At 40.0% G+C, this 22,554-nt stretch overlaps 2 protein-coding genes across 2 annotated transcripts; one reads left to right on the forward strand and one right to left on the reverse strand.

Annotated features, from left to right (window-relative positions):
• The first annotated feature begins 125 nt into the window (after window positions 1-125).
• cldn11b (claudin 11b) lies at window positions 126-7,403 on the forward strand. Its single transcript, XM_067578777.1, has 3 exons — window positions 126-1,030; window positions 2,851-3,015; window positions 5,167-7,403. The coding sequence occupies exons 1-3, from the start codon at window positions 805-807 to the stop codon at window positions 5,424-5,426; spliced, it is 651 nt and encodes a 216-aa protein (XP_067434878.1). The 5' UTR covers window positions 126-804; the 3' UTR covers window positions 5,427-7,403.
• A 1,984-nt stretch (window positions 7,404-9,387) lies between these two features.
• On the reverse strand, window positions 9,388-18,510 carry slc7a14b (solute carrier family 7 member 14b). The gene is made up of 7 exons (XM_067578468.1): window positions 18,091-18,510; window positions 16,673-16,909; window positions 14,810-15,027; window positions 14,486-14,632; window positions 13,163-13,371; window positions 12,297-13,075; window positions 9,388-10,264 (listed from the first exon to the last, which is right to left on the reverse strand). Exons 1-7 carry the CDS (start codon window positions 18,389-18,391, stop codon window positions 9,903-9,905), a joined length of 2,253 nt encoding a protein of 750 aa, XP_067434569.1. The 5' UTR covers window positions 18,392-18,510; the 3' UTR covers window positions 9,388-9,902.
• Window positions 18,511-22,554: the final 4,044 nt, after the last annotated feature.

Below are 22,554 nucleotides of genomic sequence, written 5' to 3' on the forward strand. Positions count from 1 at the left end.
TTTATGTTATTGAGTGACGTGAGGCGGAGAGAAGGGTTGAAGGTGTTTTTAGATGATGAGGATGGAGGATGAAGAACCAGCAGAGGGCTACAGTGAGGCAGGTGAGTTTAAACCAGGATGTCTGTGTTTTATAAATTCTGCTCATTTGAATTCAAGTCACAGTTTTCCTTCCTGATTCCTTTTTTTTGAGATATGAGACTGTAAATGTGGACATGACTCAAATATTTCAGGTCAGACTGAATCTGCAGCGTTTCGTTTTTGTTGTTTTCTTCCAGCTTGTCTGTCTCATCTCTCCATATCTGGTTTAGGTTAGGATCTCACATGCCCTCTGATTGGCTTAAAGTTCTGACTGAGGGTTACAGTGTGTTGTTGTTCACCACACCCCATGATAAATCTTATTCTAGGCATTTTTCTGCGAACCAGCCTGTTGCGCACTGACGGGACAGAAGGATTTCTATGTAATTTCCACCTTTTTTTAAAAGGATTCAAAATATTTTTATCACATTAGAAGCAAAGAAGAATCTTTATATTTATAGAAAGTGAGGACTGTACAGATATACCGGAATATCGCTGTTCATCTCCGTATTTTTTATTAACTTGGAAGAGAAAAAAACACGTATGTTCATTAAGTTTTGCGTTTTTAATCTTTTCCAAACGCAGAAATATTCTTGTTTTTCAGTTTCTGGAACTCTAAACTCCACTTTTAAATTCATATAACTGCAGATATAAAAGGACAAATATTACAACAATCCGAATTTGAAGAGCGAAGTGATTTCTGTGCGTAAAGGCGCACGGCGGCTCTCCATGGCGCACATGTGCAGGCAGATCACCGGCAGCGCGGCGAGCTGCGCGGGCTGGGTCGGGGTCATCATCGCCACCGCCACCAACGACTGGGTCCGGACCTGCGACTACACGGTGGCTACCTGCATCCGCATGGACGAGCTGGGCTCCCGGGGCCTCTGGGCCGAGTGCGTCATCTCCCCGGCGCTCTACCACTGCGTGGCCCTCAACCAGATCCTCACCCTGCCCGGTGAGAGGGGGGGTGCTGGGATGAATATTTAAATGTTTTATAAATTGTCTTGCTGCGTTTCAAAGTTTATTATCACACATATAAATTACTGTAATGTTTAAAAATTATAATTCAGTTTGTGTGGATTGGTCTTAATTTTAAACCATAAAACCATAATACATATTATACATATGTATGTTTGTGTCTGTTGTCGATTAATCGATTAGATGCGACTTAAAATGTCTTGTTTTGTCCAAAACCCAAATATGTTCAGTTTACTGTCACAGAGGACCAAAGAAACCAGGAAATATTCACATTAAAGAAGATTTTTTCTTAAAAAACGACTTAAAATGATGAACTGACTAATCGCTGCAGCTCTATTTGAAACACACAGATGGTAATAATTTGAGTGAAGTTCAAACTGTTTTGGACAAATCTGAAAAACAAAAATATATTCACATAATTTCTCTTTTTGTGCCAAAAAGTCATGAACTGAGCGCCTTGATTATAATCCTCAACCTGCTGATCTGTCGTTCCAGAAAATACATTCAGAAATACTTTAAATTCATCTACATATCAGCTCTTAAAAAGTGTTTAAAATATGGTAAAAACAGCTTTGTCAGTATTAAGTATTCAGAAAGAATACTTCACACTCAGCAGACATGGAAGCAAAATATCATCCAACATATATGACAGATGAGACGCCAATAAAAGTCACTAAAAGTCACTAAAATCAGATACATAATCATTAAAATCAGATATAAACTGGTCAGAAATAGTCGTGTCTTGTGTCTGAATATGTTTACTGTACATTTTTGTGGTGTTTACAATAAATAAATAAGGTGTATTTACAATATGGGTTCATGTGCCATGTAGGGATGATAATAAATATAATAATTTAGGAAATATACAAGATGATTACAGGATCAATAATAATAATTATTATTATAATAATAAACTTTATTTATATAGAACCTTTCATAACATAAAATGCAGCTCAAAGTGTTTTACAGAGAAAAGTATTAAAAACAAAGAAAAAAGATATTTAAAAAGAAAAAAAATACAATAAACAATAGAAAACTACAGATAAAAAGAGATAAAATCATCAGGAGATAATGAAGATAATACAGATATTAAAAACAGCTGATAACAGTACAGAGGGAATAAAGGGTTGAATAGAGAACATGATCTAAAAATAGAACAAAGTCAGACTCAAGAGAGAAAGTAGACAATGCTCAATGTGTGTGTGTGGTTTAGATCAATCAATGGATCAATGGGTTCAGTTCAGTGATGCTGTGTGTGTGTGTGTGTGTGTGTGTGTGTGTGTGTGTGTGTGTGTGTGTGTGTGTGTGTGTGTGTGCATTCCTGACTATAACTGTCTGTCTGACAGAGAGGGTGCCAGAGGTGAACTGTGTTGAAAATTTTAAACTAAACAGATGCTCCAGTTATAAAACCTCTCTCTCTCTCTATATCTTTCTCTCTCTCTCTCTCTCTGTCTCTCTCTCTCTCTCTGTCTCTCTCTCTCTCTCTCTCTCTCTCTGTCTCTCTCTCTCTCTCTCTCTCTCTCTCTCTCTCTTTCAAATTCAAATTCAAATAAGCTTTATTGTCAGATCAGATTTACTACAGAGCTTATTTCTCTCAGATTATGACAAGACTTCATATATTTTGCAGCTTTTACTGCACATTGACTTTTCTCCCCACATAGATCGGACCGTTTCTGAAGATCTGTCTCTCTCTCTCTCTCTCCCCTGTCTCTCTCTCTCTCTCTCTCTCTCTCTCTCTCCCCCGTCTCTCTCTCTCTCTCGCTCTCTCTCTCTTCCCCGTCTCTCTCTCTCTCTCAGCCTACATCCAGACGTCTCGTGCTCTGATGGTGTGCGCGTGTCTTCTCGGTCTCCCTGCGATGCTGCTGGTGCTCATGGGGATGCCCTTCGTCCGGCTGCAGAACGACACGTCTGCCATCAAGCTGCGCCGAGCCCGAGTGGGAGGTGTCCTCATAATCCTCATGGGTGAGGAGAGACCCTCTTCCTCCCCCCGACACACACGCACATACACACACACACACACACACACACACACACACACACACACACACACACACACAGTCATGTTTCCATCACTTCAGAGGACATGACAGAGACTTACATTCATTTCCTGGGGACTTATCCTAACCTTACCTTGACCTTAAACCAAGTCTTCACCCTAAAATGAATGATTTACGTTATGGGGGACATGAGGAATACCTGCTACACACACACACACACACAGACAAAGCTACACTGATTTAATACAGTACAACTAAATCAATAGATTAGGTTAAACTTGTTATTTCAGAGATTTCAGGGCCAACATGGCGGCATAGCAACAGCACAGAAACACGGTGTAAAACAAAATATGACATCAAGTTAATACTCACTGAGTGTTAAGACCATTAAAAGACCACTAAAAGCATATAAAATCATTGTATGTCATAAAAGAAACATTTTTTTCCTGAATTTCTTTTCTCTGAATTCTCTGCAGTTTCTAAAGCCTGAAACAAACAGGGAATGCATATTGCACACTGAATTTTTATAAAAACTTTAAAATAGGGTGTTAAATAAGAGCAAAACAAGCCAATAATACTGTATAAATAAAAGTATAGCACTTATACAACCTATTGTATGCTACAAATAGTCAGATCTTGTGTTTTTGTGGGACTAGATATTGATCAGAAGGTCACATGTCTAATGATTCTTTCTTCTGAGGGAATTACAGTTTTAATGCATTTAAGGTTTTATAAAGCAGCGAACCAAAGTTAAAATCCACAGACACCAGTCTGAAAGCCATTAAAAATGTATGTCTTTGGCACCCTGTGGTTGTATTAGACACAATGCCACAAAATGTTCTTGATATATAAAATTCATTATATAAAGAGTAATAATTAATTAGAGGTATCCTGTCAACAGTTTTATATTTAAGGCCATTAGGGAAAATGTTTTTTGTGCTGTGATTGTCTAGTTATTCTGCAAACAATGTCAACAAGATATTAGATAAATAGATAAACAGAGTAATTAAAAAGAGTAACTTAACACCAGGCTGAAAGGTAAGATTTCACTGCAGCAAGACGAGACGTTAAACCACTAAAACAATATTTTCAGCTGATGTTAAGTTGCTCTTTAAAGGTGCTGCAGTCACATAAAAAATGCACACATATAGTGGTTTTAAATCATACTTCAAAGTGGCTATAATCAGGAAACCAATGTCTGATCTGTCAGTGTGTAATGTGTTTGGCTCGTAGTGACGAACCTACAGAGAATTATCAGTGACTCTGCAGCTCCTCTCGGCTTTACGGAGCTTTATAGCGAGTTTCAGCTCATGTTTATCTGTCTCAGCGTCTCATAGTGTCGTTTTCAGATAAAAAAGCTGTAAAAAGCTGCTGTACACTACCTGCTCAGCATCAAACAGACACAGTTAGCTGTAGACTAGCTGGTGAACATAGTGGAGCATTTAGCAGCTAAAGAGCCAGATATTTCCCTCAGGAGTTGGTAGAGAGTAAAAACAGAGCTAAAAGAGAGTGAATATTGGACTCACATTCACCAGGTGGACAGAAACACGACTCTACATGAATGATAATGTTGCTCCGTAACTGCTGGATGTGGAAATAAGCAACTGTTTGCTGACAAGTTCAACATATCAACTTAAAAGCTGATGATATGTCAGAGTTGTTCACAGCTTGTTTCTGATGGACACTAGTGGATAAAACAATCTGTTATTGCAGGTTTAAAACACATGAGAGTAAATTGAGAGTTATAGTCTCAGGGTAGATGAATTCACCAAACATTAGTTGTACATTTGGGAAACACTGCTGACTAGTTTTAGAAGACAGAGGTTGAGATTTCAGGAAACAGTAGTTTTGATTTGAGAGGATAGTTTTGGTTTTAGGACAAAGTCGATATGACTTTGGGATACTCGGGTCTTTCCCACCTGTCGCAGGATGGAGGAGGGATGGAAGGAGGGTCACGCTCAGGCCTCATCCTGCCCGGGTTCACGTGTCAGACAGGTGTCAGACAGGACGAACTCCATTCAGAAAAACCTTTTCTATATTTTTACATTTTCTAAATGAAACTGGGTGAGGAGGTATCATCTCCAGTCTAACTCCTCCACCTTCACGTGTTTTCCAGCTCTGTGCGGCATCGTGTCAACAGTCTGGTTCCCCATCGGCGTTCACCAATCCGAGGGTCTGATGTCATTCGGCTTCTCTCTGTACGCCGGCTGGGTCGGCTCCGCTCTCTGTCTCCTGGGCGGCTCCATGATCCTGTGTTGTCACGGCACCGACCCCGGGTCCCCGAGCAGAGAGAACAGCTTCTACTACTCCAGACAGCGAGGCACGGCCATGCCGTTCGACCCCCCCGCCAACCACGCCAAGAGCGCACATGTGTGAAGGTGTGGCTCGCTAGGGATGATGGGAAGGTGTCTTTAATTCATTTCATAGACTGTACATGATCCTAAACAAGTCTGTGCATTAATCTTTTTACAGTTTGAATATTTAGTTGATGCTTGTTTATGATGTAGAGGTTTGGCGTCTGGAGTCACACAGTTACAGAAACCTTCTCTTGGTGCTAAAAGGATCTTATTGGTTGAATTAAATCTCACTGGATGGAGCCAAAGAACCAGATTTTCTGACAAAAGTAAAGTTTTTGGGATATCAAATTGTCACCAAACAAAACAAAATCTTATTACCTTATAAACAAATGACACTGTGCACTTAATTCAAATGAATAGAAGCAAAACTCATCCACATGTTTGTCGTAATGGACCAGTGTGGAGAATTTAGTGGCATCTAGTGGAACAGACTTGGCTGAAATGGAATATAATATTCATAAGTATGTTTTAATTAGTGTATACTCACCTGAAACTAAGAATCACTGTGTTTTTGTTACCTTAGAATGAGTCCTTTGTATCACAGAGGCCACTATGTAGCACCATGTTTCTACAGTAGCCCAGAATGGACAAACCAAACACCGGCTCTAGAGAGGGTCTTTAGTGTTTTTCGCGAGTTGCGCAGCCACCGTAGATTCTTTTACATGCTTGGAAGGGTTGCAATCTGCAACCTCACCACTAGATGCAACTAAATCCTACAGACTGCACCTTTAAGGTCAACCAACTTCAGTGTTTTCTTATATGTACTTTTTGTTTTTAGTTGCCAAACTAACTCAATAGCACACAAGCTATCAATGTAGCTAAAAGCTAGCTAGCACCATGCAAAGAGACTTTGCTCTGATACTTTCTGGTGTAACAACATAGTGCCTCACCAATTTACTGAACCTCTAAATTAATTGAAACTTTCAAGTCTTTTTGGTGTCAAGTTTCACCCTTAAATAAGAGTTGTGCACACTCGTAGTAAGTAGTCCAACTATCAACTGCAGCAGTGATTCTCACCAATATCTGGTGACCGAAACCTCCAAGAGGTCTTTTCAGGATGTAGGTAGCAGTTTGGTGTGTACAGGAAGTGTCGAGAGCGCAGTGTGAGTAAGTGGTTTGAGTGGCGTGAGAGTCGTGTTGAATCGAGCAGATGGCTTGTGAACTATCTCAGTGAGTTTAAAGTCCTGATTCTGTGTAAAAATGCAAATTAAAGTTCAGTAACACATATCGAGTGGAGACCAATAACTCTTCAACGTACATGTGTCATGTGAGTATTGTAGTAATATTTGAAAAAAATCTGTATCCTGTTGAGGAAACTCCACTGTGTCACAGTATAAAGTGAGTTTGCACCATTGTCTGAAGGTCGATGTTTCCATTTCAAGCACTTGCAGTTTGTTTGGTAACATGCAAAAGTCAAGTAGGAAGTTTTTGTCAGTCTTGCACTCTTTACATACTGCATTATTTACAGTATGCATAATGCACGTACCAAGTTCAAAAAAAGTATCACTATAAAAGACTTGTGTGTTTGTTTGTTGGACTCTTTCTTTGAACTGCTGATTCTTTGGTTTTGGCCGAATTGATTTAACTCAACCGATCAGACTGAACAACGACACAACAACAGTTCTGCCTCTGAGAGACGTTTCTACAACTAACATGTTGAACATGTGTGTCAACTCAAACTCTGTGTGTGTGTGTGTGTGTAATCATTATGCTTCATTTTCTGTATATCGATGGCCGAAGAGCGAAACCTCCCATCTGAAAAATGTACTTTTGTTAACCTCAGTTTTCAACAACACATGACTCACAGATCAGCAGTGTCACATTCAAAACATACGTTCACTTTTCATGTTATGCTTCAGATTTCTGATTATAATCTTTTATTGTCTCTTCATTTTCTTCATTTTAGTTTCAATCATTAATTTCCCTTTTTATTTCATTTCTGTATATTGTGCAGTTCTTTGCCTTTACATGATTTGAAAATAAACTCTTGCTTGTAGGTGTCGACAGGTGTTAAATAGTTAAGTGACAGCTGGTGTCTGAACGGCCGACTGTTCTTTTCTTGACACTTTTCCAAAATATTAAAGTTCAGATGATTCAAGTTATATGTTGAACAAAGATTGAGGTTAATTGCTCTTATTTAACCCAATGCAAATATATTGTCTTGTGTACCAATAACTGTAATTTTTGCAGCAGAGACCTCCACAAATTCACACTATAACCAACATGTATCAACTATATTATGCACCTGTATTATATGTTTTTTTTGGCTGGTGCCACAAATAATAAAAGTTTAAATAACTTTTTACTGAGACTCATTATTCAGTTCACTCACATTTATTCCAATAACGCAAAGAAAAAACCAAAACACACATTCTGATTCTCATTTTCACACATTAACAGAATTTTGTTGCTGCAGAAGTTTAAGGGAAGTTAAATATCATTCAACCAAACAGGATAAATACAAACACAAAGGTCACTTTCAGAGGGTTACCATAGAGACGTTTAGAAATGCCAGCGCACCGTCACGACCGTAAACAAAGCAAACAAACAAAACCAGAGAAACAGCAAAAATCAATGTGTGGCATTCAGGGTCTCTGAGAGTCCACAAAACATGAGACGGAGGAAAAACGGCCAAAGGAAGCAGAGAGGAAAACATTCATTTAAAATCCATAACCTGCAGAAGAAAATACCAGCTGGGTCAGTCACGCCAGAGGCTCGGAGATAAAAGTCGTCTTATTGGTCACGATAATCAGTAATAAAAAAAAGTTGTTTGTGGTAAAGTAAGAATGGACAGAAACTCAGTGAAAAAGATAAAACAAGAGAAGAAGAAGCCAATATTTTCATGTCTGTTACTGGAAAACTGGGAGGATTGTGAATTTCTACCTTTTCCACTCAGGTTTACCAGTAAAAACAATGGTTCTTTGGCTCCACTGAGGTTCAACTTAATCAATGAGATTATTTCTACCTCTGGAGCATTTCTGCTGTCTGCCAACTAACAGCAATTTCTTTTTATATATGAAACATATCCGCTGAGAACGAGTAAAGGAGCTACAGGGGATAAAATAAGTAAGGAGTCGGACACCTCTCAGGAACGCCACACGTCATCAGAAGCCAACAGCAGTTCAGAAAAACTGTAAAGATTGAGGTTGGTTGTGTTTTCGATGTCAGTGGAGATTGTTGAAAGTGAAGACAATCAATTCATGACTGTCCCAAGATTTGCAGTGGTGGAAAATAACTAAGTACATTTACTCAAGTACTGTATTTAAGTACAATTTATACTTCCACTCCACTGCATTTCAGAGGGAAATATTGTACTTTCTACTCCACTACATTTATTTGACAGCTTTAGTTACTTTTCAGATGAAGATTTGACACAATGGATAATATAACAAGCTTTTAAAATACAACACATTGTTAAAGATGAAACCAGTGGTTTCCAACCTTTTTGGCTTTTGACATCTTACAAAAAGCAGTGTGTAGTCGGGGTCACATTTCACATGTCTATGAGTTGTTAACAGCTCCACCAAATAGTGATTTTTCCCTCTAAACTTCTCAAATGCTTTCATTTCAATAAATGTTCAAATGATCCAATATTTCAGCAAAAATCAAAGATTAGAGAAAAAATCCAAAAACTGAAAACAGATTTGTGTATCAGAACTTTGTTTTTTCTTCTTTCCTCTCCCATTAATCATCTCACCACCCCTCAGATTTATCTGATGACCCTTTGGAGGGGCCCGACCCCTAGGTTGGGAACCACTGGACTAAACTAGCTAACTGTATATAAAGTAGTGTAAACTAGCTCCACCTCCAGCAGCTAAAACAGTAACATGCTGCTCTAACACTGATGCTTCACTATTAATAATCTAATGATGTCATATATAATAATATATCAGTCAGAGGGACCAAACCACTACTTTTACTGCAATACTTTAACTACATCAAGCTCATAATAGGAGGATTTTTCATGCAGGACTTTTACTTGTAATGGAGTATTTTTACATTGTTGTACTAGTACTTCTACTTAAGTAAAGGATCTGAATACTTCTTCCACCACTGCTAAAATGTCACTTCACAGGATGACCTTTCGTACTGGGGACACTGATATGTGCATGAATGTTGCATGTGGAAATGAAGGCCGACAGTACTGTAAGAAACGGGTAAGAGAGGTTGTTGTTGGTCATGCGAGGTGGTTGCAGACACCAGAATGTACTGAAGCTTCTGCAGCTGCTTTGAGCCTCATTCAGTGAAACATCTGTGATGGGAGGTGCCCATCGTATCCACTCTCCTCTCTCCTCCCATGAGATCAAAGCCAGGTTTCCACACTGAAGGGAGAGGTTCCCTGGTAGATATTAGAATAAAATCTTATGATATGACTTCACTTGTCTTGGAGAGTTTTTGATTTAGTGTCTCACATAAAAGGCGCTTTCAAAGTTTTATTCATTCTTTGATTCTTTTCTTTGATTTTGTCCATTTAGGGCAGCAAAACATCCTGTATTTAATCCTCCTCTTCAAAGCCATGATTGGTCCTTCCCCTGGACCTGTAACCTCTGGTCGTGTGCTGACCCGCTGGACCAGACTGGTATCCATACTGGTCACTGTTATCCTCATATTGCTCTCCCTCTTGTTCCTCATACTGGTTCTCCTGCCGCTGGCCGTGGCTGCCCCTCTCTTCCGGGGCAGACCAGCCCTGATAGGGTCTCTCGTCCTGCTCCTGGGGGTAAAGTTCATCACAGGGGGAGAAGGTGTCGTCGAGGTGGTCGTCATAGCGCTGGTAGGAGCTGGCTTGTGCCTGCTCCTCCCGGGCGTTGAGCTCTAGCGTGCTGTGCCACACTCCATAGCAACAGTAGATCAACAGACCTGAGGACAGACAGACATGTTTAAAGCATCAGACTCAGACGGTTGGAGCGCAGGTAGAGACGTCAGGCTCAGAGACCGTCCAGCTGGGAAGTCTTAAGGGTTTTACTCTGTTTTCATCTGCCAACCAACTGCAGATGTAACAAGTCTGGATGCACAGCTTCATATGTACAGTAGGTACAGTATGTTCTACTCTCTGCTCACTAAAAACCATCTAGAGCTACTCTTAATTTGACGCTTTCTATGTCTTTCTCTTTTTAAAAAACGCAAATATGACTATGCCAACACTGTGAACCAACATGTTATGTGAGTTTATAATCAGAGCTGCAACAATTACTTAATTAATCAATTAGTTGAACAACTATTTTAATAATCAAATAATTGTTTTAGTCAATACTCACATGTGATGATCAGTACAGTAAGCTGAATATCATTGGGTTGGTCAAACAAAATAAGACATTTCTCTACTTTCTGACACTACATAGACAAAATGATTGATTGATTAATTGATTAAAGCATCAGCAGATTAATCAATAATGAAAATAATTAGTTGTAGCCCTATTTGTAATATTTCCTGTGCAGTTTAACACAGTGTTGACTGACATGAAAACACTCTAACTAAGGATTAAATGTTTACTGTGTCGGGAGCGAACGGCAGCATGTTGTTGTCTCATCCTTTGCTGACGGTGCACTAAAACCAACAGGAAGACGTCTTAAAGGATGTGAGGATGTGAAATAAGCACCGGTGCAACTCTTAAAGCAGCTGAAACCATCTGACTAACAGATGTTGATGCTCCAGCTAGATTTGCCTTGTAAAGGTCGTATACTGAAGTAATGTAATCTCTCATCTTTCAGTCCCATTCATGAACAAACAAACAGAGGCTGAAGTTGAATCTGTCAAAAATAAAAACACATCATCAGCTAAAAATGTGAAATCTAAATCAATTTTACAGATGGAATGTAACTGATCTGATCACATACAATAAATATTTCTTATATTACATTACATTGCCACAGCGTTGGTTTGTGAATGTAACTGCTGGTGGCTTAACTTACCTCTGATTCATAATATATGTTTAGCACCAAAACATGTGTTGCATGTTATCACAAATTCACGGAACAATTTACATCTTGAGATCATTTATTCCTGAGAACGTCCTTTTCCTTAATTGAATGAATCTCCCTGAGATTTGGCTCAATTTCAGCTCAAAAAGGGATTCAAAGTACAGAACTGTGCAAAAGTTTTAGGCTCTTTAGATGTTTAGATTCTTCTCAATAATGCAGCAGCATCGTGGAGGCGTCTGATCATCTGCAGCAGGACAACGAGCCCAAACATCCAGCCAGAGTCATAAAGATCTATCTTCAGCTACAAGAAGAACAAGGAGTCCAGTCTGGGATTAACATGAAGAGACAGAAGAAGAACTGTGGCAACAGATGCAGGAACAAACAACCTGCCGAGTAGCTGAAACACTGAGAAGAACTGCTGCTGTTTATTGATTGATTGATTCACTTTATGTTTCTGCTGTTTACTGAACTTTGTTTCAAGTGAATTGTCATGCTTGTCATACTAAAATGATTCATGCAGTATTCTTAAAGTGTCTTCTCTTTATTTTTAATGGCTAAAACATTTGCACAGTACTGTATAAAAAAAACTGCAAATAACTACATTTATACAAAGGAAAGGAGAAAATACTTGTTTCTGATTGGCTGTCAAGTGATAGTCCTGGTCAACAGTTTAACTACCATCACTGATCAGTGCAGAAGGTATAATAAACTGCAGGTAACCATAGCAACAGCACAGATCTTAACTCTCACTGGTGAAGCTAAGCTAACAATGAGTTAAACTGACTACAAACACAACACAGCGTTAATGTTTTCCTTTGATTATTGGCTGTAACGCACTCTGAGACGTACCATTATAGAAAATAACAGTTGTCTCCGCTTTGTTCATTATTTTCTTATATCAGGACACCTTCTTGTGCATTATTGCTGACTTTTACTGATCAATAATCAGACCTGTTTCAATGCAACTCACCTATGATGCACCAGATGGTGAATCTGGCCCAGGTGAGGGGAGACAGTTTGAGCATGAGGTAGCTGTTGACCAATATGGCTGCCGCGGGAACAAAGGGCACGCATGGCGCCATGTAGGGCAGGCTCCGCCCACTCTCTGGCTGCTGTAAAATCATGATCAAAAGCTTCGCCAAGGATCCCGCCATCAGTGTGGCCATCAGGCCTGAAACCACCGCCCCAGCCCCCGTTCCCTGCTCAACACCGAATATGATGGTGGACCAGAGGAGGAAGGACATGATGAAGAGGAGGAGGGTGCAGCGGGTCACTATGCGGCCGGTTGCGGGGGTGGGCCGGGCCGACGCATCGGGCATTCCCAGCCGCAGTCGCAGGGTGTAGTAATGACCTCCCAGAAGCCTTTTCAGCAGTGAGGCGTGGCCCGTGTGGAACTCTGAGTCGTCTCCGTCTCCCTCGCTGCCGCCGGCGTGGTAGGAAGACGAACCGTCAGCGTCTCCGATCAGCATCTGGTCGTCTTTGGTGGGAACGGCGCCGTCGTCCCGGTGCTTCAGGCCGTCCACGTCCTCGCCGGAGCTGAACTGGTGTGTGTCGGCGTGTTCGTCGGGTTGGTAGCGCAGTAAAAGCACGCACACACTGACCAGAGTGTAGGCCAGCAGGGTGCCGATGGACATCATCTCGATCAGGTCCCTCAGGCTCACCAGCAGAGCGAGGATGGCCGCGAAGCACCCCGACACCACGCACGCCACCGTCGGAGTGTGTGTGAGGGCAGACACATGTGACAGGAACCTGCAGACACGTTTATCATGGCGTTAACCTTTTTAGGAGGTCAGTAAGAACAAATTCCACCTCCGTGTGTGTTTGTATGGCTCTCACCTGAACAGCAGTCCGTCTCGGGCCATGGCGTAGATGACCCTCGGCATGGGGAACAAGGAGCCCAGCAGAGAGACGGTGAGTCCCGCTATGGAGCCCACGGCCACGGTGTACTTCCCCCACAGGAAGCCGTGCACCGCAAACATCTCCATGAGAGGAGCCGAGCCGTCGATCAGGTTGTAGGGAACCATGAGAGTCAGGATCACACTCACCTGTATAGAGGAGAGGAAGAAGAGGAGGAACGGAAGTGTTCAGCCATTGTCACTAGTACAATACTGTATTACCTTCTCTACTCGAGCTGGTAAAGAAAAGCTCAAATATTGATAAAGACACTGAAATAAGTTTGATTTCAGATTAGCAGGTTCTCATCTTTTTAAGTCCTTTAACGTGCAGTTTCTCCAACGACCACTAGATGCTGCTCAACAAGGCTCAGACTGTGGTTGAATATGTTCGGGGTCGTGTTCGCTACATTGACAGTTTAACTCATGCTCTTCTTTTTGTCTTTGGCCAAATTTGTATTTTCTAGCTCCAAACAAACAAATGAGGCAATGGCAAGTAGATAAACCCAAACTCCAGGCTTTACTTTTTTTCAGAAACTGATGTGTAACATCACAGAAGTCCATGTTGTTTAAGATCTGTGGTTTTCATAAAAAGGGGGTCGTGCCAAATATTCATCACTGAGCTAGAGGAAAAGACAGGTTCCACTGCTCAGAATAAGATAAGGTCCCCTTTAAGTAGTTGCTTACACACTAAGCATTTGGTTAAAATTGGTTTCAAAGGAGAATTTTAGTGTCACAGATGAGTCAAACAAGTTTTGGAGGAGACACACACTCACTTCTAATCGCTTCTGAAGATCTTTTTAGAAAACAACTTGAATAAATTTTCCAGTATTGACAAGAACATTGAACAATATAAATTTCCATCAAAAAAATATAAATGTCAGCTGAAAACCAATATTGGTTTATCTAAGGATGATAAATGTTTGGAAAAATACAATAACTGTATTTTAGACTTTTTCCTTCATGTTAAAATTAGGGCTGCAACTTACTTTCATTATTAACTGCCCATCACAATATCTCAGTCTCCAGGGAAACGTCTTAAAACAGCTTGTTTGTCCAAACAGTCCAAACCCCAAAAATATTACATTTACAATGATATAAAACAAAGAACATGTAGGAAATCTTCACATTTGAGAAGCTGCAACCAGAAAACATTTGGAACGTCTGCAAGTAAAATGACTTAAACGTTTAATTGTTTTATTCAAATTGTTGATAATTGTTTGTCAATTATCTAATCAATTAATTGTTTCACATGCACATCACTGACCGACACGTAGGCGGTGAGGCAGGTGACCAGCGAGGCGGTGATGGCGTACGGGATGGAGGTGTTGGGGTTTTTGGCCTCCTCTCCTGTCGTCGCAATGATGTCGAAACCGATGAAGGCGTAGAAGCAGGTCGCTGCGCCTTTCATCACCTGAACAGGAACAACACGTCACTGAAGTTTATGCTTTAAACGATCTGTTACATCTGACACTAGAACTGTTGGGACTGTGCCTTCATATCATTCTCTGGGTGACTTTTTGGTCATTTTATCCAACCTGAAGTTTAATTTGAACCAATCACGTTCAACTAGAGAGGCGGAGCATCTCACCCCTGACCAACCGTAGGGCAGGAACCTGCCGGCCTCCCAGTTACTGGCGGAGAGGAAAAACAGTCCGGCGATGATCATGAAGACCCAGACCACCATGTTGAACACGTTCAGGACGTTGTTGAAGCCCACCGAGTTACGCACGCCGAGGGCGACGACGACTGTGACCAGCAGGGCGATGAAGAGAGCCAGCAGGTCGGGGTAGGTGTCCTCACCTTTACCTGAGACACACAGAGACGCAGCAGAACTTAAACATGAGCTTAGAAACACTGAAAGGATGACAAACACCTCTTACATGTTGCAGTTCGGATGGCGTCAGATGAGACGCTGCTGTCAGGTACGTTCACTGGACGCAACAAATCAAAATATCAGATTGACGTCCAGACTGAAACCAGGATTCATGAACATTTCATTTTTGTTCTTTAACTTGTCTTTCATATAAAGCATCGTAGACTGTTTAGGTTTGTAAAAACAAATGAGAGACGTGGAGGTTTTGAACATTTTTCATGTTACTTCTTGTTGCAGTTCGGAGCGGGAAGATTAAACATTTCTCTGGTTTGAAGTCAGTTCCAAGTCTTGAAGCACATCTTAAATCATGTTCAAGTCAAAAATGGCTGCCATTTTTTAACAAAGTGTAATTTATAAAAGGTTTTAAAAGGTACACATTACCTCTGAGTATGAAACTTTAATTAACAAGTCCTCCCATTTGCCAAGAAAAATCTATATTTTCTTTATTTCAATGTTTTTACTTTGGTTAAAAATGATTTTGTAGTTATTTACAGATCTGTCATATGATTAATAAGACAGCTTTTCAGTTGCCAGGTTGCAAAAATCCTTTTCCTGTCCCTGTTTCCTATCTTCCTGTTATTTCTCCAGGTATACATTTTAATAAGTTATGTTTTTTTTTAGTTTTTAATACACTGACGTTGACGCTGATGCTCTGCTACTCTCCTCCAAAATTAAAGTGGTCAAATTGACCATTTAAGGGGAAGTAAGTAAAAGGATAAAGTATTTTTTTACTACAAGACCAAAAGTTGTTCTTGCAAATGGTTTATTATGGATAAATAATGCATCAATCAATAATTTGTTACAACTTATAAACTTTTTATAAAGTGTGTTTTATTTGAGAGTGGTACCCAAAACACAGAAAGTTTTTGTGGATAAACTGGAATCAGCTGCAGTTGTTGCTGTTACTTTTACTTTATATTTCATATAATTCATATATATATATATATATATATATACACACACACACACACACACACACACACACATATATATATATACACACACATATATATATACATATATATATATATATATAATTCAGATGAGTTATAAGAGTTAATTTGAGTATAAAGTCATATTATTCATGGTACATTTATTCTCAAATATCAAAATCACAACTTTATTCTCATATTACCGAGACCTTTTCTTGTAAAATCACAACTTTATCTCTTAATATTTATTCTCAAAATCTCAGATTTGTTTCCTGCTAATGCTGGTTGCGGTTCTATGTAAACTCAGTTGTATCACATAATACTGAAATAAGATGTGAAAACTGTATTTATGTAAATAAATGTAAATTAGTCCACTTTCAAATGCTTCCTGATGCTTTAGTAACAAAACACACAATTAAAGAGTCAGTAAATTATATTTACAATCACTTTATTATATTATCAATTGATTGTGTTTATTACTGTATATATTGGCAGTTATACGTCTGTTTCTAAAGAAAGTCGAGTATTTTTCCCTTTAGAACAAAAACAAATCTGTTCTGGTTTTCGACGTTCATTTCTAAACATCTAGATTTGTTAATTTGCTCTTTAATGTGCTGAAAAAATGACACACACTTATCATACTAACCGAGTCCTCTGAGCGTGCCCAGGTGTGTTATCATGTAGTTACTGATGCTGTGATTGGCCAGAGAGTCGAACATGCTGCTGAGAGCCGACGCCCCCGCCGCCGTGCCAATCAGATACTCCAGGATCAAGTTCCAGCCAATGAAAAACGCCACAAACTCCCCGACCGTCACGTAGCTGTAGGTGTAGGCCGAGCCGGTCGTCTTGGGGACCCGGACGCCAAACTCTGCGTAGCAAACGCCTTTAAAAACACACACAAGTACACTGTATTACACGTTTTTTAAGAGCAGACTGCATGAAACCCTGAGTTATTATGTATTATATTCTCTTTATGCTGTGCTATAGTAGTAATGATGAATGATTTGCATTGTTATATAATTTGGTGGATAATTTTGGTTGAACTAGTGCTACAGGCTAATCTTCACTTGGTATTTTCACTAAATTAATGGAGTATTTTAGTGAAAGTACTCCAGTAAAGTACCAGGGCATCCTTTTCAAAAGTATCTTTACCAAGCAGCAACCTCTGGGGCTGTAAAATGAAGCCAACAGGAAGTGCCAAAAACTGCAGTTCCTTGAATGAACACTTGGGGCTCCAAAAGCGAGTCAATCCCCATAGACCCCCATGTTAAAATGCCCAACTTTACAGCAGAAATAAACATGTTTACAGCCTGGTACAAACAACAGTTTTGGTCTCTGTAGCCAATTTCCTCTTTTATGACAACTGTACGGTTTAAGTTTTATTAAGCTGTAAAGTTCTGCATAATGAAGGACATGGCTGCTTTGAGTGACAGGTCCGCCAGCCGCTAGGTGGCTTGTTTCAGCCATTCGGCCCGCCTCTTTGCCCATTTTTCATTGGCTGGGAGTTAGGCAGAGTCACGTACTGCCAAGATGGCGACGGCCGGAGCGGCTCACTTTGAGCTTCAAAACCGCTCTTCAGAAACCAACGGGTGATGTCACGGCAACTACGTCCATATTTTTATACAGTCTATGATCTTTACACTCAGATGATTTCCACCTAATCAGCTTTTTTAAATTTATATGAATTCATATGCATATATCTAGCTAAATTAATTAGTCGAAATGTCGTCTGGAGCGTCTCAAGTCACTAATCAGACTGCAAACAACAACACGGAAGAGGAAGTCTTGGCCCGGATGTCCATTACCTGTCATTTAGATATCTGCTTGATACACTGGAAGCCCTGAAATGTTGGCTAGAGGTTAAATCATCATCAGGCAGGTGGCCGATGGGTTCTGAGATTGATTTTCACCAGACTTATAGACTGATTATTGGACTCTTGGACCCAGAACATCTCAGTTCTTCTTCTGGACAGTTGAGTAAATGTTTAATGTTTCTCTCCATCAACCTGCTACACAAACAAACATCACAGTCTGATTTAAAAGTTTCAGCTCTCAGAGTCTCACCTGACAGTATGGAGGCCACAGCTGCAATGATGAAGGACAGGATGACCCCCGGCCCGGCCATCGCCTTGGCAACCAGCCCGGCGACCACATACATCCCCGTGCCGACGCAGCTGCCCACCCCGAGCGACACCAGGTCCACGGTGGTCAGGACCTTGGCGAGTCCGACCGCCGAGCCCTCGCCCAGCTCGGTGAGGTCGTCAGCGCTCTGACCCATGGAGCCCACAGGTTTGGTGCGTAGCAGCCGGGAGTACATGTTGTACCAGGCGTCGCCCCAGGACACCCGGCCTAGCCACGCCGCCATCACTGCACCTGTTTATTACCTGTTTATGAGAGTGTGTCTGCGTCCTCAGTCACTGCCTGGATCATTCTTTCACCCTCATCATCAGCCTCTTCATCAGCTCTCCTCTCTCTCTCTCTGATTCCTTGATTCAAAGAAGAAAAACACCAACGGAGGCTCTGAAAAGCAGAAGAGGAACATCTGTTAGGATTCTTTACTGAAGCAGCCTGAAAGCCTAAAAGTTCTGTATTAAGAATTAAATCATGTTTAGGGGTTTTGAAGCCCAATATTGATGCTAATAGTGTTCACACTCAGGCTGCCGGGAGCTGATAGAGTCTGATGTGAATGATGTGAAACAACATTTATTTGATCACTAAAACTCTGCACTGTAGTAAGAGGAAATTAAGTGTACCAATCAAGCACTAATTGGTCTTTAAGGGTGACAGACAGCTGTAATATTTTTGTCACAAATATTGAATTAAACAGTCAATTATCTGCAGTTTTCATCAAATTAAATTGGTGAATTTGAAAACCTTTTTAACCTAAACTAACCTGTTTCAGTATCAGTAAGAAAAAGGAAATATTTAAGACTTTTATAGAGGAAATCTCTTTAGAAAACTAAATGCAATGCTTTTTAAGACTTTGTAAGACCTGCAGATATCCTGGTTTTGGAATATGACAGGTGATGTCCAACATCCTTGGAATCAACCAGTACAAGTTCTGAAGCTCAACATTTGTAATGTTTTGGTAGAAATGATAATAAAGTATTAGAACTATTTCAAGTTAAAAGAAAGAAAAGCGATTATTTCATCGGTATAAAAAGCAGTCTGTATTATCTTTTTCAGTGCTGTGAGCTCCACAAACTAAATTCCACTGTATTGGACAGACACAGAAATATGTCAAAACTTCATCAAATAAAAAGACAAAACTCAAAGTATTTGCATGGCAGGCAGGTAGAGAGAAAGTCTTTTAAGGTATTCTTATACACTGTAAAAAAACCTCTATTTTTACAGATTTTTCCTGTATTCAAAAGTATATGAAAATGTCAATAAAACTACGGAAATATACAGTGAATTAACATGACTGATGTAAAATAACATGAAAAACATGTAACTCGTATTACACGTAATATGATAAATTAAATTAAGTAGATTGATGCGATTATAAACCTGATCATCTGTTTTACAGCAGTGTTTTCACATTTGATCAATGATAAATCATTTTATTACATTAAATATTGATTAAGTATACAAGATTTTAGATGTTATTACATGTAATTAAACATAAAATACAAAAGTTACAAAAATTTTAAAAATACACAAAATTACTACTACAGAATTATTACTGTATTTTTTAATGGTTGTTTTCTGTTATTTTACAAAAAAAAATGTAAAATTGTAAAAAACATTTTTTTTTTATTTTATTGGTGCCCAGCTGCTGTTTTTTTTCTTACAGTGTAGAAACCAGTATCTTGTACCAGTTCATCACTAAACAGTTTAACTGCATCAGTGCTGACAGGTCGGTGTTTTACCTGTCTGACCTCGATGATGTGAGCCAGCAGGTGATGATGGGATACCATCAGCTGTTCTCCTCACTCACTAGAGCGAGACTCTCTCTCTGAAACATTAATGAAGACCGAGAAGGATCCACTTTCACAACGGAAAGCAACCAAAACTGAACCAAACGTCCAAAAACATGAAATTACTGCATCAACAGACGAGTTCAAGCAACACCTGAGCTGATAAACAGCTGATACACATCAACAGGTTCGGATTCAGGAGAGTAAAGATCAGACAGTCACCTACTTGTGACTGAAATATAAACAAATGCTGACAAAAACACCCATCATGCAGTTTAAAGATGCACACCTGAGCAGACAGCTGATACACTCACTTGTTGTGTTTCCCAAAAGAAGAAGAAGAAGAAGAAGAAGAAGAAGAAGTGTTGGGTCGAGTCCTCGTCCTCTGCAGACCTGCAGGAAATGGTGACGAGAGGAGACGGCGGTGTTAATCATTCAGACATGACACCATGTGACCCGGCTGATACATTATTCAACACCTGAGACTGAGTAGGTGGGTGTATGTATGTAGCTGTCATCATTCATTCATAGGCGGGAGGACAGAATAGCTCCTGTAAATGTGTTTGAGTTAAGCTGCTGCTGCAGCTGCCAGAGGTGACGTTTCTTTACTCTTTATAAACAAGCAGGACTGGGAACTGACCAGGTGTGAGTGTGTGTGTGTGTGTGTGTGTCCAGTTTTTAGGCTGATATGAAATGTAATCAGGGTTTCTGCAGACTTTTAAAGACATTTTTAACTCCACATTAAAGTGTTACCAGTCAAAGAAAACCAGCAGAGACAATAACGTCTGCAACACCTGCTCTGAGTGCATTCATTTATTGACATTTATTCCATATTTTTGTCAGTGTTTCACAGCTGTAACAATGATTCCTAGTAACATAAACAACCAATAAGCATGAGCTGGACCCAGATAAGTGGCAGAACATTGATGGGTGGATTCAACAAAACAAAAAGGTAAGATAAAAGGTAAAGATGTCTCCTCCTTCACTGTAACGTCCATTCTCAGTATACTGGAGGCTTCAGGTTTCCACATCACACTTGCTTAAGTTGCAAACTGGATCACGATTGGCTCCAAACTAGTTGTGATGTCACTAATCCTGCTCGTAGGCCCTCCTGTTTATCTGCACATACACCATTCTGCACAGTGAAGCTCAAATATTCAACTGAAAGAACAAGAAGAAAAACACATGTTTGAGTGGAGGAGGACTTTAAGTTTTCACTAACATCTTCATCTTCACAACCACAGTGAGTAGATGAACTTCCTGCTGTAGCTGCAGTAGTGACGGTGTTTGCTGCAGGTCTGATGGTTCTGACTGAACTGAAGATCTGAAAAGGATTAAACAGCTTCCAGCAGCAGAATCTACTGTCTCACTTATAGATTATAGATGCAGAACATCTCCTACAACTAATTTAATGTCTACAGCAGGAAATATTCAAGACCTTTATATGAGAAATTTAAGACTTTTTAAAATCTTTTAAGACCTTTTTTGAGGGACCTGAACAATACTTTCAAAGACTTTTCCAGACCTGCAGATATCCTGCTGATATCCACCTGATTAAAGATAATAAAAGCTTTATATATCTTTTAAAGTTCATATAAGTGCTTTGACAAAACAATCCCAACTCAAGGTTCTCTTACAAGCTTCTTTCGGAGCTTTAGACCGTATCGTACAGTCTTCATCAGTTTTTGATTTCTTTTGGAACACAGTTTTTCCTCAAACTTGACCTATTTTGTAAGTTTTAGTCTTTTCCCAGCAGCTGTGTCCTCTGCATGGTGGATTAAACAGAAAGTGGGAAGTACATGAGCCAAAATGCACATAACGGCATCAACACGTGGTGTCAAATATCGATTATTTAAAGGACAGATGACACATTTAGTTATTATTGTTTTAAAGGTGTACTCGAGTGATTCAGCATTGCTCTTTCATAAAGTTCAGAGACCCATGAGAGACAGTTTAAAAGAAGAACGGTCAAATCTGAAACAGCAGAGGCTCAGATATCCTGACTTTTAGTCCTTTGTACTCAAAAAAACGCTGGATCCTACATTTCCCACGATGCAATTCAAGCATCTTTCATTAGATCCTGGTAAACACACGTCTTTCAAAACCCCACATCTCAAGTTTTTAATGCAAACTTTCAGTTATGAGCTGAGCTAACGCTGATGACATCACTATGACATCATCGGGGTTATTTCGCCAGCTGTTTTCACCAGCTGTGTCTCTTTATCTCACCATGTTTGGTAAAGAAAAGGAGGCTGTTTTCTTTAATTTTACACCCCAGAGCTGCAGAACTGTGATCGGCTCATGGACAAAAGCACACTCATGTTTTCTCTTTGTGTTTCATGGTGTTTCGAGGTCGTTTGAGGCCCGTTCAACATTCTCCAAACCACATTTCAGGACGACCGCTGCTGCTGCTGCTTCATTTATCCACCTGTCAATCACACATATTAAAGTTAACAGACGATCCAAAGCTTCTGCAGCTACAGTCTGTTCACTGAAACACAGACGAAACCCTCTCTGGACTCTACACACTGTACACGGTTGGTGGCTGAATGTAAAGGTGGTTGTTATAATCTGATGGTAATCTGATACACAGAGTCAGATTACAGCG

The sequence above is a fragment of the Thunnus thynnus genome, chromosome 21 (genome assembly GCF_963924715.1).
Source record: "Thunnus thynnus chromosome 21, fThuThy2.1, whole genome shotgun sequence".
NCBI classification, from domain to species: Eukaryota; Metazoa; Chordata; class Actinopteri; order Scombriformes; family Scombridae; genus Thunnus; species Thunnus thynnus.

Excerpts from the sequence above, each read along its gene's own strand:
- cldn11b (XM_067578777.1), top strand. The coding sequence starts at position 805 with ATGGCGCACATGTGCAGGCAGATCACCGGCAGCGCGGCGAGCTGCGCG. Across the intron at positions 1,031-2,850 it reads CCAGATCCTCACCCTGCCCG|CCTACATCCAGACGTCTCGT; the intron begins GTGAGAGGGGGG and ends TCTCTCTCTCAG. Across the intron at positions 3,016-5,166 it reads TGTCCTCATAATCCTCATGG|CTCTGTGCGGCATCGTGTCA; the intron begins GTGAGGAGAGAC and ends CGTGTTTTCCAG.
- slc7a14b (XM_067578468.1), bottom strand. The coding sequence starts at position 18,391 with ATGGCGGCGTGGCTAGGCCGGGTGTCCTGGGGCGACGCCTGGTACAAC. Across the intron at positions 16,910-18,090 it reads TGTGGCCTCCATACTGTCAG|GCGTTTGCTACGCAGAGTTT; the intron begins GTGAGACTCTGA and ends GTGTTTTTAAAG. Across the intron at positions 15,028-16,672 it reads GGGCACGCTCAGAGGACTCG|GTAAAGGTGAGGACACCTAC; the intron begins GTTAGTATGATA and ends TGTGTGTCTCAG.